At 42.6% G+C, this 15811-nt stretch overlaps 1 protein-coding gene across 1 annotated transcript in view; it reads right to left on the reverse strand.

Annotated features, from left to right (window-relative positions):
• Positions 1 to 15811, reverse strand: part of ZNF41 (zinc finger protein 41) — a 55232-nt gene that overhangs the window by 14785 nt on the left and 24636 nt on the right. The window contains exon 2 of the mRNA XM_057537633.1: positions 12463 to 12706. Within this exon, the coding sequence (XP_057393616.1) occupies positions 12463 to 12534 (72 nt within the window). The 5' untranslated portion in view covers positions 12535 to 12706. The remainder of the gene's footprint in view (positions 1 to 12462; positions 12707 to 15811) is intronic.

A 15811-nucleotide genomic window follows, 5' to 3' on the forward strand; every position in this document is an offset into this window, starting at 1 on the left:
GGATATATTGTACAGCACAGGGAATATAGCCAATATTTTATAATAACTATAAATGGAGTATAATCTTTAGAAACTGTGAATCACTATGTTGTACACCTGAAACTTATATAATATTATAAATCAACTCTACCTCAATAAAAAATTTTTTTGAAGAATGGCAATATGAAGTGTTGAAGAGAACATGGTGCAATGAAAACTCTCATATGTCTAATGGAGCAGTAAATTGGACGACCATATTGGAAAACCTTTTCGCTTTACCTGGTAATGTTGAAACATGCACACACAAGGACACAGTGATTCCATCCATGGAAATATGCTCAATTGGAATATGTGGTCATGAGCAACAAGAGGCATGTTCAAGAGTATTTACAGCAGCATTATTCAAAATGTGTGTAATATTTCATGATAAAAAAGTTTAAAATTAACAGTAATTTTAAAAATCAGTGTTCAGCATAACAGTAACAGTATCTACTATCTTTGTGGAAAAATATGAAGGATATTTTCTTAGTTGCTTTTATTTGCATAATCTATAAGCATATACCACCCATCCACCCACCCACCCACCAACTAATCAAGACTGGTTTCTTGGTTAGGGAAATCTGTGGGACTGGGGGAAAGAACCATGTGAATGTATTACCTATTAAAAAATTAAGTTTAAAAGTTACCAATGGGTTCAAGGTGGAATAGATACAATTCTCCCTATTCCTCCTGCTAAGTAGCTAGAAACCCTGGACATTATATATAAAAAAAAAGATAAGAAGACTGTCAGTTGGAGAGAAGGAGGCTAACTGGCTAGGGACCTTGGAACCTGAGGAGTGACACAGCAGTGATTTCCCTGAGTTCCCTTTTCACCCCATATATCTTGGACTGGGTGGTGGAGAAGCTGGCAACCCAGAACGCCAACTGGTGCAGATAAAAACAGTCCCAAGAAAGCCTGCTCTCTCTAGCCAAAGTACCAGGAAAGGGCCAATGTAGCAAGAGAGAAAAATTTAGATAATTACTGCCCTACTCCAGCCAAGCATCACAGAAAAAAGCTGCAGCTCCCATCCCAATTCTCATCAGCAAAGGCTGAGTGGGGAGCCTAGGTTTTCATCCCTGCCTGGGGATAATGAGGCCCCTCCCACACAGTGTCAATTTAGGCTATGTGGGGATCTTGAACTTCTACCCCCAACACAGTAATGAGGTACCTTTTTGTCTCCCCACCAGGGTGGTGTCAGAGGTGGTCTGGTGGGGAGCATGAAATTCCACCTCCAGCCAGGATCAACAAGGTGCTTGTTCCCTCTGGGGTGTCAAAGAAGGCTAATTAGGGACCTGAACTTCCACCTCCACCTGGCAGTAAGGAGATTCTCCTTTTTTAGCAGAACAGTGTTGGAGGGAGACTGCTAAACACAAGATTTAAATAATATCCAGAGTCCCCAAAATATCCAGGACATAACTGAAAATCAGGCATCATGTGAAGAAGCAAGAAAATCTTAACTGGAATGAGAAAAGACAATCAACTGACACTGACACTGAGATGACACAGATGTTAGAATTATCAAGGATTTTAAAGCAGCCATTATAAAAATGCTTCAGGGATTTCCCTGGTGGCACAGTGGTTAAGACTCCACGCTCCCAATGCAGGGGGCCTGGGTTTGATCTCTGGTCAGGGAACTAGATCTCACACGCATGCCACAACTAAGAGTTCACATGCCACAACTAAGGAGCTGGTGAGTCACAACTAAGGAGCATGTGAGCTGCAACAAAGGAGCTCACATGCTGCAACTAAGACCTGGAGCAACCAAACAAATAAATAAATATTAAAAAAAAAAGCCTGGCTACACATTAGAGTCGTCAGGGGAACATTTTGTCCCTGTTCTAACAGTACTTTGTTATTATTTTTAAAAAATGCAGGGGCTTCCCTGGTGGCGCAGTGGTTGAGAATCTGCCTACCAATGCAGGGGACACGGGTTCGAGCCCTGGTCTGGGAAGATCCCACATGCCGCCAAGCAACTAAGCCCATGTGCCACAACTACTGAGCTTGCGTGTCTGGAGCCTGTGCTCCGCAACAAGAGAGGCCGCGATGGTGAGAGGCCCGCGCACCGCGATGAAGAGTGGCCCCCACTTGCCGCAACTAGAGAAAGCCCTCGCACAGAAATGAAGACCCAACACAGCCATAAATAAATAAATAAATAAATAATTTTTAAAAATGCTTCAATATACTTAAATGCAAAAATAGAAAGTCTCAGAAAAAAAGATATAAAGAACAACAGAATGGAAATTTTAGAACTGAAAAATAGAATAACTAAAATTTTAATATCAGTGGAAGAGCTCAATAGTAGAATAGAGAGGACAGAGGAAAGAATTAGAGAACTTGATGATAGAACAATAGAAATGATCCAATCTGAACAACAGAAAGAAAATTGACTGGAAAAAAATGAGCAGAGCCTCAGGGACCTCTGAGACTGTAATAAAAGATCTGGCATTCATGCCATCAGAGTTCCAGAAAGAGAGGACAAAGTGTGGGGCTGAAAAGTATTTGAAGAAATTATAGCTGAAAATTTCTCAAATTTGGCAAAAGATATCAACTTAGAGTTTCAAGAAACTGAGCAAACCCCAAAAGGATAAACCAAAGAAATTATACGAAGACACATTATAGTCAAACTTCAGAAAACTAAAGACAAAGAAAAAATCTTGAAATCAGCAAGAGAGAAATGACACCTTACCTATAGGGGAAATACTATTAAAGTGACAGCAGATTTCTCACCCAAAACCATGGTGGAGAGAAGGAAGTGGCACAACATTTTTCAAGTGCAGAAAGAAAAGAACTGTCAACCCTGAATTCCATATTTGGCAAAATTATCCTTAAGAAATGAAGCGGCCATGGCCATTAAGTACATGAAAAGATGCTTAACATCATTAATTATCTGGGAAATGAAAATCAAAACTACAATGAGATACTACCTCACACTCACTAGGATGGCTAGAATCAAAAAGTCAGATAATAACAAGTGCTGGTGAGAATTTGGAGAAATTGGAAACTTCATACATACACCGCTGGTGGGAATGTAAACTGGTGCAGCTGCTTTAGAAAACAGTCTGGCAGTTCCTCAAATTACTAAACATAGAGTTATCATTTGATCTAGCAATTCCACTCCTAGGTGTATATATATACTTGAGATAAATGAAAATATATATCTGCATAAAAACATGTACACAAATGTTTACAGCAGCATTACTTATAATAGCCAAAAGGTGGAAACAACCCAAATGTACATCAGCTGACAAATGAATAAACAAAATGTGATACACCTGCACAATGGAATATTATTCAGCCACAAAAAGGAAGGAAATACTGATACATGTTACTACATGTACATGCTACACTTCTTCCCTATCTATTTGCCTACCTACGTATATACCTGCTGACCTATTATGGACTGGTGACTTCCTACTTTATTCAGTGGGTTATAACCTATTACTATCATTATTTCTTTTGCTACTCAAATTGCCCCAGGTTTGGCCAGAGGGAGCTCCTTAAAAACATTATGCTGAGTGAAAGAAGCCAGACAAAAAGATCACATGTTATGTGATTCCATTCACGTGAAATGTCCAGAATAGTAAAGTCTATAGAGACAGAAAGCATATTAATGTTTGCTTAGGGTTGGAGGAGGCAGGGAGGTGAGGTGGGGCAGAGTGATGGCTTAAGGGTATGGGGTTTCTTTTTGAGGTGATGAAAATGTTCTAAAATTGATTGTAGTGATGGTTGCACATATCCATAAACATACAAAAAACATTGAATTGGACACTTTATTTTAAAAATAAATTTATTTATTTATTTTTATATTTGGCTGCGTTGGGTCTTTGTTGGTGCACGTGGGCTTTCTCTTGTTGTGGAGCACGGGCTCTAGGCACATGGGCTTCAGTGGTTGTAGCACACGGGCTCAGCAGTTGTGGCTTGTGGGCTCCAGAGCGCAGGCTCAGTAGTTGTGGCTCATGTTGCTCGGCGGCACGTGGGATCTTCCTGGACCAGGGCTTGAACCCGTGTCCCCTGCATTGGCAGGCGGATTTTTAACCACTGTGCCACCAGGGAAGTCCCTGAATTGGACACTTTAAATGGGTAAACCATGGTATGTGAATTATATCTAAATAAAGCTGTTACTAAGAAAGAAGAAATGAAGGGGAAATCAAGATATTCTCAGAAGAAGGAGAACTAAGAAAATCTGTTGTCAGCAGACCTACCCTAAAAGAATGGCTTAAAGGAAGTTCTCTAAACCGAAAGGAGATGGTAAAAGAAGTCTTGGAATATCAGGAAAGAAGAAAAATGGAAAGAGAAAAAATATGGGTAAATACAATAGACTTTCCTTTTCCTCTTGAGTTTTCTAAATTATATTTGAAGGTCAAAGTAAAAAGTATAACATTTTTATGATGTGAATCTCCATGTATGTACAGGAAATATTTAAGACAATTGTAATTGGTGAGGGTAAAGGGACTTAAAGGGAGCTAAGTTTTCTACACTTCACTCTAACTGGTAAAATGTCAACACCAGTAGAGACCTATGTGGTGATGGAATATTTCTGTATCTGGATTATTGTACAGGAATCTACACATGTGTAAAATGGCAGAGAACGACATGCACACCGCAGAAATGTCAATTTCCTGTTTGTGATAATTGTACTCTAGTGATGCAGGATGTAATCATTAGGGGAAACTGGGTAAAGAGTTACATGAGACCTCTCTGTACCATCTTTGCAACTTCCTATAAATTTATAATTATTTCCAAATAAAAAGTTTTTAAAAACTACTAAATTATCCTCAGAAAGATTGGAGTAGGGGACACAGCAAAAAAGATCAAAATGCTATTAAAAAGGAGCACTCACAGGAGTTCCCTGGTGGTCCAGTGGTTAGGATTCGGCACTTTCACTGCTGTGGCCAGGGTTCAATCCCTGGTCAGGGAACTGAGACCCCGCAAGCCGTGCAGCACAGCCAAAAAAAAAGAAAAAAGAAAAAAAAGGGGGGTCCATTCACTTCTTCCTCTCTATCTGCCTACCTATGTACCTACCTACCTATTATAGGGTCTGGTCACTTCCTACTTTATTCAGTAGATGATAATCTATTACTATTATGATTTCTTTTGCTACTCAAATTGTCCCAGATTTGACCAGAGGGAGCTCCTTCAAAGTGGCTCCTGTGTCATTTTGACATGTTCCCATCTTTTGAGTGCTTCATTACTTCCCAGCACAATGAGTTCTTCCAGAATCATTTTGTACTTTCTCTGTTCCAACCTTGGAGTCAGTCATATCTCCAAGAAGCTCTAGTTCCTATTAGTGACAAATGGTAAATCAAGGTGTGCTCATTGTGCCTCGCATATAATTGTCATTTCAGCAGTCAGAGAAAGGAATGTTTTTCCTTACAGGAGAATGCCAACTAATCAATATAGAAGAAATGATGGAATTAGAAAAACACCATTAGGGAAGTAGCACTGTAATTAATTGTTACAGGCAAGAATCATCGCTAGATGCTACAATCAGTGGACAAAAGCATGAGAAATAGTCTCAATGTATACATAGTCTCATTGTATCTCCCCACAACCTAGTTGTTAATTACAAAGAGAAATATAGTAACTTTACAGTACCTGACAGATGCCGTCTTAGCCAGGCGATCAAAGTTAACATTATCAATAAAGGACAAATTGGTATTGAATGCTTGCCAACGTGAGGCACTGAGAAGAACACAGCATCATTTCTGTGATATTTGACAAAAATGAAAAACCTGAATCTAATTATGAGGAAGCAGGGAAAAAACCCAAATTGAGGGACATTCTTCCAAATGGTGTCATGAAAGTCAAGGAAAGGGTTTCAGATTAGAGGGTAAAGGGACATGACAACTAAACATAATACATGAGCCTGGATTGGATCCTGGATCGGGGAAAATGCTATAAAGGATGTTATCGTGACAACTGGGAAAACTATTTACAAATTGTATGTTAGTGAAACCGAGCAGGACCCTGTAGGGCTCCTGGGCATGGAAGCCTTTCTGTCCCCTGTTCTTTATTTTTAAGGTTTTTGTCTTTATTTATTTATTTATTTGGCTATGCTGCATGGCTTGTGGGATCTCAGTTCCCCGACCAGGGATTGAACCTGGGCCCTGGCAGTGAAAGCCTGGAATCCTAACCACTGGACCACCAGGGAACTCCCCGTCCCCCAATTCTTGTTTGTAGGGAATAGATTCCAGCCTCCATGACCTTCCCTGACTTCCAAAGGGCAGATTTGAACAGCTGCTAATCAGGGAAGGGAGGGGATGCAGAGACAAGGGAGGAGCAGCCAAGAAACAATAGTGCAGCCTTGGGGCAGGATCCTGGTTCCTCCTCAAGGGATACACATAACAATATCTCTGAGCTCTTCTGAAGAACTAAAACCCCCAACAAATGGAAGGTGTTAGCATTCCTCATTCCAGAGAAGACCACATGAGGCCAGATTAAAGGAACCAGAGAAGTTCATCAAGAGACTACCTGAGACCAAATTTAAGGAGTGCAGGCCCTTCACACACTCTAATACTTATCAGCAAGCCCGCCCTTGAACCATTGTTATAAAACTCCTCATCAAATCCTCCCGGGTTGGGACACACAGTTTTTTGGGGCAGGAGCCTACTGTGTCCCCATTTGTCTGGCAAAGCAATAAAGCTACTCTTCTCTGCTTCACCCAAAACTCTGTCTCTGAGATTCGATTTGGCACTGGTGCACAGAGGCCGAGTTTTTGGCCTCATTAGGTAATTAGATAATACACATCAAATATTAGATAGTACTAGATCAATGTGCAATTTCTTGATTTTGATAACTGTACTGTGATTATGTAAGAGAATGTCCTTGTTCTTAAGAGATACACATTAAGTATTTAAGGGTAAAGGGGAATTATGTCTGCAAACTACTCTCAAGTGGTTCAGAAAATAAAGTTTTAAATATACCTGTGTGTATACACATACATACATACATATATACATAAATTGGGAAGAGAAAGCAAATGTGGCAAAATGTTAACAGTTAGTGGATTTGGGTGAAGGGCAAAAGAATCAAACGTTTCAAAAGAATTAATGCTTTAAAACTCTTAGTAGAAAATATAGGTAAATATTTGTTTAGGCCTTGGGGTAGGTGAGGATTTCCTAAACAACATAGAAAATGCACTAAGTATCAAAGACAAGATCTAGTGATTCAACTGTGAGGAAATGAGGAACCTTTATTCATTGAAAGACCTTTGTTCTTTGGGGGCCCTTATTAGTGAATGTTCAGGGGCACAGAGCAGGCATGGAACTCACAGTACCTGTTCCATCACCAGCAGCTCCGGGGGCAGATCCGCAAGCACTGGGCAGTGCCCAGCACTTCTCCATCCACCAGCTCTCCTGAGCACAGCCCCAAGGGTTGCTGAGAGCAGGACCTCCACCTGAGTCTCTAGCAGCATGTCTGACCTACTCCCCTTCACTGCGCAAGGGCACTCACCCAGGGAAAGCCCTGGGGTCAGGCTTGAGGGAAGCTCTCATTCTGCCTGCCCATCCTCCTGATCCTTGCTCTCTTGCTGGTGACCCCAGGACAGACCAGCAGGTGTGTAGGTGACACAGGGGAGGAGCCTCAGGTGGCGGGGAGGAGTGGCTATTTGCCAACCAGTATGGGAAAATTAAAATATTCTATCATTTGGCACTGGTAAACATTTTTTAAAAACTTTTTTTTTACCATTTTTAAAAATTGAAGCAGGCTTCCCTGGTGGCGCAGTGGTTAAGAATCTTCCTGCCAAAGCAGGGGACATGGGTTCGAGCCCTGATCTGGGGAGATCCTTAGTCAGCTTAGAGCAACTAAGCCCATGCGCCACAACTACTGAGCCTGTGCTCTAGAGCCTGTGAGCCACAACTACTGAGCCCACGTGCTGAGAGCCCGTGCACCAAAACAAAGAGTAGCTCCTGCTTGCCGCAACTAGAGAAAGCCCGCGCACAGCAACGAAGACCTAACACAGCCAAAAACAAATAAATAAGTAAATTTAAAAATAAAAAAAAAAAATAAAATAAAAATAAAAATTGAAGCACAGTTAATTTACAATGTTGTGTTAGTTTCAGATGTACAGCAAAGTGATTCAGATATTATATATATATATATATATATATATATATATATATACATTTTCAGACATTGTTAAACATTTTAACAACTCTGACAGCCCAAGCTGGTGGACAAAAGACCACCCTCATCTGTCTCTCCCTCCCTGGGAGTCACACAGGGAAAGGGTACAAAGACCATGCCAGGCACAGATGCCCCCTCTGATCCCTTTCCCCACCAAAACAGACACTTTGGACTCCACCCTGGCTGGGCAGGCTTATGTGATGTGATGGAGAGGGATTTTGGAGCTAGTGATTTGGATACAAAGTTGCTAATATAGAACCACCCAGATTCTAGCCTCAGCAGCCACGTACAAAAAGGTTTGGTTTTATGGCCCATTTCTACCATGGAGGATGGCCTGTGTCTCTGCCACCACCAGGACGCTTACAAGGACTCCCTCATCCTAGGTGAGGATCCCCACTCCAGCTCTTGACGGCTCGCCAGTGAACCACACAGCAATGTCTCAGTCCCAAAACATTCTGCACTCTCACCTCCAGGGAACGCTGTGCTGCCAGGACTGGCCACTCACTGCCCATTCTGTCCCTGGCCATCTGCTCTGTCCCACCCTGCACCTGGCTTGGGGCTCAGTCCCCAAGGGCTGCTCTCACTCCTGCCCCAGCACACTTCTCCATCACCTCCTGTGATATGACCCTGCCCTTCTAAACCCCATCCCAGCCTAGCAGGAGGGCTCCCAGGGCACTTACTAGGCTGCCTGAAAGTATGCAGTGCAGCTCACTGCGCCCTCGCCTGGGGCTGGGGGTACCCTAGTCTTTCCTGCTCCCATGCTCCTCCCTCTGGCTTTCCCTGCTTACCCTACCTACTCCTGTCCCCTAACTTCTCCCTGCTCCCTCTCCTGGTTCTTGTTCCCTCTGCATGGTCCCCATCTGACTCTTCCTTGGTCCCTCTGTTTACTGTGCCTTCTAAATGTTTCTTGTTATTTCTGACTGTCCCCTGGTCTGTTTCCTGATGCCTCTGTTTATTGCTTCCTCTGATTGTCCCTTGTTCCATTGTTTCATGCCTCCTGTTTCTTCTTCCCTCTGACTGATCCCTGATGTCTCTGACTGTCCCGTGTTCCCTTTGACAGCTATTCCTCTAGCTGATCCTTAGTCTGTGGCACCATTCTGGTTGCGCCCCAGTCCATCTGGCTGCTCCCTGGTCCTGATGAGGCTTTCTCATTCCTTCTAGTTGACACAGACTGACTGCCCTTTGACTCCTCGGACTTCTTTGTAGACCCAATTCTTCCCTGCTCCTTGGGCAGTCCTGGAATGCATTTCTAATATGCTCTCATCTGGTGCTCTGCATCTGGTCCATGGACCACTCTCTGTGAAGTGCTGGTCTACCTGGCTCCTAGCCTAGGCTCTTGATCATCAACATATACTACTTCTGTGTGCTTTGTGCCACAGCTGGGTTCTGTACTTTCACCTCTCCATCACTTGCATTACATCTGACCTTTGACTGGCTCCTTTGGCTGTTTCTTGGGCAGGGTGACCAACTGTCCCAGTTTGCCTAGGACTTTCCCTGTCGTAGCAGTGAAGTTCCACATCCCATGAAGCCCCTATTGCCCTATCTCAGGGAACTATGGATGCTCCCCAGACTCTCTCTGGCTTCTGCAACTGTCCCTTAACCCCAGTGCCCACTACATGGGGCCTCTGGCTTCGGGAATGGATACTATGCCTTCCAGCTGTTCTCTAGTCCCTCTAGTTGTTCCCAGGTCACACAGGCTGCTATCCAAACCAGATATACCTTTGATGTCCACTTTGCTGTTCCCTCTGGCTATTCCCCAACCTCAGCGACTGCTCCTTGTTGCCCCTGGTGCCCTTGGCTACTCCTCATCCTCAGAGGTCCTTTTGTCTCTCCAACTGTCCCATGGGTCTGTCCCCTTCCTGCCCCTCCAACCTGTTCTACAGCCTCAACAGCTGGTCCCTGCTTCCTCTGGCTGCTGCCTATCCCAGGCACATCTTTCCCATTTCCCATTTCTGTTCCCCAATATCTCCGCCTTTCCCCATCCCCTCAGATTCTCCTCTGACTCCTGGCACCTCTTGAAGTGGCTTGTCTGGCAGGCTCTTACCCAAGTGGCTTGTCTGGCAGGCTCTTACCCACCAAACCTTTTTGCTTTTTCCTTTTAGCTGAGTCTTCTGTTTCCTTGTCCCTCTGGATGGTCCCTATTCCCTTTGGTTGATATCTGGTTCCTCTATTTCCTGGTCCCTCCTCCCATTTTGAGATCCTTCTAATTGTTCTCATATCCTCTGGCTCTTCCTTGCTCCCCACTATTAACACTTCTCCAGCCCCGACTACTGTTTCTTGGTCTCTCTGCTGCTCCCTGGCCTCTGGCTCTTGTTTCCCATTTCCTCTGTTTGTTCCACTGATTTCCCACCTGTCCCCTGGGCCCCTTGGTTATCCTCTATTTCCAATAAGTGCAACATGGTCCCTCCAGCTGTTCCCTGTGGCTATTCCTCATCCCTCTTTCTCTTACTGACCTCTCTGCCTGTTTTCCAGCTTCAGCCACTATTTCTTAGCCCAACTGGCTGTTCCTCACTGCTGGGGACATTTTTATTGGTTCCTTGGTATCTCTGCCCATTCCCTGCTCTCTGACATCTAATGAAAAAACTAAGACCCTAACAAATAAATACGTGAATAAATAATATTTACCAGGGTCTTGGTCATTTCCATCTCTTCTTGCAAATGGGCAGAGGTCTATGGTTGGGAAGGAAGACATGAGTGGAGAAATGTGCCTTGCAGAGATCAGAATCATTCGTCTAGAAATTCCCACACATTGGCTGGGCAAGAGACCATGTGCAGAAGGACTGGGGAGGACCACATTGTTGTGGACCCAACCTGTGGGTCTGTGACTGATATGATGGAGAAGACCCTGGACAAGGACAATTTTCCAAGAGTGGAAGTGCCCTACTGTTAGGCAGCAATTCGTTTACCATTCAATGTCCCTATACCTTTGACTCAAAATATAATTTCAGTGACTTGGGCAAAAAGATTTAAGTGTAAGAATTTCATCATAGCAGTTTTTATCACAACAGAAAACCTGGAACACCCTAAATTCACATATAGTGGATTGGTTAAATTAAATATAGTTTATCCAAAGGATATAAAGCTATGCATCATGTGTGTGTGAAGAAAAATATTTACTGGCTAGAAAATTATATTAAACTGCCAAGTTAAAAAGGAGACAACCAAATACTATGATTTCATTTTTAAACTTGAGCTATACAATGTATATGTGTGTGGTATGTATGTACACTCACAGCCCCACATGTATACCCACATACATGCACATACAAAGGAAAAAAAACTGTAAGGAACTATAGCTAAATGTTAACAATGATTAACTTTGGCTAATGTTGGAATTATAAGTAATGTTTTAGTCTCTTGTATTTGCTTACCTGTATTTTCTAACATGATATTGTGAAATAATGAAATTATGAAATAGTAAACATCAAAATAATTTTTTAAAGTTTAATATTATCCTAATGACCACATGACCCTGAGCCCCTGTGACAACGAGCCTGTCCCCAGAGGTGACAGCATCCACAGGACAGTCGGAAAGAGGGAGCTGTAGGGCAAGGTCTGGCTCCCTCATCATGTTCCTCTGTTTACAGAATCTCAAGGGGAACTTCTAGTGGGAAACTTGGTCTTGGCTATTGTGTGGTGAGGGTGGAAGACACGGTCAGGAGACAAGCTTCCAGTCCACTGATGTCACTCACAATCCCAGAGGCCTGGACAAGTCATGTACCTTCTCCGGCCAATTTACTCATCTTTGAGAGGAGGAGGAAGAAGCAGAAGGGCCCTAGACACTGTGGTCACCCTACTACCCTGCCTTTCTCTAAGTTCCAAAGAAAAGGGATTTTTCTGCCCTAGATCAGGGTAGAGGAGAAATCAGCAAATCCCCAAGGATCAAGGGAAAGCAGGCTCTGGTAGGGATCAGCTGAGTGTGTGCACAGAGCCAGTGAGGACTGAAGGGCCTGTGCTGGGCGTCAGGGGGTAGCGTCTCCCTGGCTGGGGCCGGTGGTCACCCCCACCCAGACCTCGCTTGCAGACACCCTGCAGGGAGCTGCCTCCCCCTCCTCTAGGCTGTGGGGCTGACCCTCCCATCCCACCTTTCCTCCATCGGCTGCATCACATTTTCCACTGAAACAGGAAGGGCTCTGGATGTGGGACACCAGCCACGTGGTGCTCACGCAGCAGGAGGACGGTGACCTGTCTCAGGGACACCAAGTCTGGAATTTGCCCCTCCTGTGACACACTTGCCCCTGCCCTGAGTCCCTACTGACAGGTCGGGGCCATCTCCTCACTGAATAAACTCCTGCCCCTTGAGCCCTGTCCCTCCTCACCTCACACACACTGCCACGTCCCTCTGCAGCCAGGGCTTGGGACCACTGGGGAGAGCTCCGGTTGGCTGGCATTGTCCCGCTGAGCCTCAACCCTCAGGCTCTCCTGCTGACAACTCCGCTCTTCCCAGGAGCCTGAGGCCAGGCGGGTCCGTGGACTCAACCAGAGCTTCTGGGGCTGGAAGGAAGATCCTGCAGCCTTCACTACGGGGTCTGGCCCAGGGGCTCCGCAGAGACTCCAAGAAACCTGGAAAGACAGTGTCCACGTGGTCAGTCATTCAGCATTCACCCCAAAAATGCTTCCTGGGGGCACCAAAGTACAGTTTACAGCACTGGATACTGTGGAAGAGAAAAGTTCAGTAATCAACACCAAGTATTAGCATACAATATGGAAAAAAACTCATGAGATTTGGTGTAAAACGAATGAGAGTTTGAATTCCAGCTCTTCTGCATTCTAGCTGGAATCTGGCGAAGTCACTTTAGTCTGAGTTTCTTCACCTTAACACTGAGGATGAAAACACCCATCTCATAGGGCTGTTAGAGTTAAATGACATGATGCTTCAAAAGCACTCCTATTTGGCACCAGGAGCACGCTCCATTGATATTAAATATTGCTGTTATTATAAGGTGCAAGGAATGTTTTATTTGGTACCTCATTTAATTTTCACACTCATCCTATGAACTAGGTATTACTTTTGCTATTATTCCCATTTACCATCAGATAGAGCTGTTCATAAATATTAAGAAATTTGCCCCAAGATCTCTTAGATTAGGGGGAAGGACAGGGATTCAAACCCAGGTCTGCCTAGCTCCAAAGTACATTTTCTTAACTACTGTGCCATATGGTATTCTATATGTGGAAGAATCACAATAAACATTATTTCTGTTTCTTGCTGCCTTTAAAGTGCTCTGGCTGAAGGATGACATGTCACATGTTATAAATCAAATGTCTGTATAATTCAGTGTACATTCTGGGCAACTTATAGAGCCCACCCACCCTCTTCTGCCAAAGATGAAAACAGAAACACTTTGTCCCCTCTCTCCCAATTCCCATCTGGCCCTGAAAGTCAGCATGTCTGCACAGGCTCCTAAATCGGTAACCTACACTGCTTGACAAAAACTGTGTCCCAAATGGTGCCATCAACTGGTTTCCATAGGTTCCTCAAATAATCACCAACACAGGCAACACAACCCCAATAGAAAATCAACTATTAATCTGCTCAATGCCCCCTGGATCCAAACCTGACCTCCTATAGGACTCCATAACTCACAGCCCATATGTAGAGGCAATGACTCCCATAAACCCCTCAAATATAGACCTTCCGGTCCATCACATACTAACTCACACAGTCCTGCAATTACCGATGTCTACAGGTCCCAATCAATGACTCCTATAGGGCTCCTAAAACTGTCTCCCAAAGACTTAAAATCCCAGGCTTGCAATCAATCTTTCACCACCTCAGTGTCCCAATCAATAACTCTCATGGACTGACTGATGACTTCAGATACTTTAGATGACTTCAGACCTCCAACTCTTATAAAACCTCAAGAATTTCTACAGAGGTCTCAATCACTTACCAACATATGTCTCTAATTATGTTTCTTCAAGGATTTCCCAAGATTATCACTCACTGACCCAACATGAATAGCATCTATAGGCCCTGGATTATCTAATCCTATTGGACTCTAACTCCGTGATGCACCCCCACAGAAATCCTCCGAATCCTTTGCTCCCAGAGGAACCAAGTCAATCCCAAATCTGGTTTGGTATTGAATTTAAAGAATAAAAAGAAAACTTAAAATGCTTCCAGGCAGAAACAACATGTTATTTACAATGGAAAGGGATCACAATGACACTAGATTTATTTGCAACAATAGGAGCCATATTAGAAGAAAACATCTACAAATTATTGAAAGGGACTGCAATCCAAGAATTTTAAACCCACTCTAGCTGAATACCATGCTTCCATTAGAGCAAAAGACAATTTTAGACATACAAGCACTTATAACATTATATGCCAATATTAGAATCTCAGGAGAATACTCAAGGGGATAGTCTAACCAACTGTAAATTCAATAGTAACAGAAACCTCAAAATTGGAGGAAAGCAATTTTGAGAAATGATTATTGCAATTGATATATAGTTATAACTGAGTAAAGAAAAATGTATGTAATTGGGCATCTGGAACAAATAAGATTATTACTATTAATAAGTGGAAAAAATTTTAATACCCTGGGGGAATTTACTAAGTGAAATGAGGAGGAGGAAAATTATGCATCTCTTTTACTGGATTCAAATAATATTACAACATTATTTGGATTTAGAAATAGAGAAAATATAGACAATCACATTTGTAAGGAAGGTGAAGGCAACTACTAGCAGAAATTGATAAAGATAAAACTCCAAACTATAATTCCAAAATAATAAGAAATTAGAGGGGAATTAAGAGAAACATGACCAAACCAGCAAAAGAGAAAGTGAGGAAATATCAACCACATAAAATAAATAGTAAACATAAGATAATAGGAGGCATAAAATCAAATATATTAGAATTCAACTAAATTGAATGAGCTGAATTCTGATGTAAAAGGTAAAGACTATGGGATTGGGTTAAAAAAAATACAGTTGCCACACATCTAAAACAAAAAGACAAAGATGTGAAATGAAGCACTGGACAGAAGTACGCCATGTTATTTACTACTCTTTCCATTATGGTCAGCATTAGTTATGCCTTGTTAGGAAATCGTTGCCTACCTCAGGGTCATAAAGATGTTTAATGTTTTCTTCTAAAAGTTTTACTGTTTTATCTTTCACATTTAGATCTATAGTCTTCCCAGGAAGGATTTGGTGTGTGGTATGTGTTAGGGTCAAGATTCATTTCTTCCATATTGGTATCAAGATGATCCAGTACCACTTATTAAAAAGATTACCCTTTTTCCATGTCGCCTTGTGACCATATATGTGGGAGTTCATTCCCAAACTCTGTATTTCCATTGGTCTATTTGTCTATTCTTGGACCAATACTACACTGTCCTAATTAATGTGCTTCATATTAAGATTTGATATCTGGTAGAGTAAAAGATTATTAAGTTGGATTGCATTAAAAGTAAGGACCTCTGTTCATGAGAAGACAAAATTAAGAGCATAAAGGCAAATCCCACAGTGGGAGAAGATAATTGCAATACTTGTATCTGACAAACAACTCATATCTCAAATATATTAAGAATTCCTAGAAATCAATAAGAACGATAGAAGAAGAACACAAGGATCAGAAACTTCACAAAGAAGATATCCAAATGGCAAATAAGCATAGGAAAAGATGCTCAAATTCATAAGTTAGCAAGAAAATAT

Source organism: Balaenoptera acutorostrata, chromosome X (assembly GCF_949987535.1).
Source record: "Balaenoptera acutorostrata chromosome X, mBalAcu1.1, whole genome shotgun sequence".
In the NCBI taxonomy this organism is placed as follows: Eukaryota; Metazoa; Chordata; class Mammalia; order Artiodactyla; family Balaenopteridae; genus Balaenoptera; species Balaenoptera acutorostrata.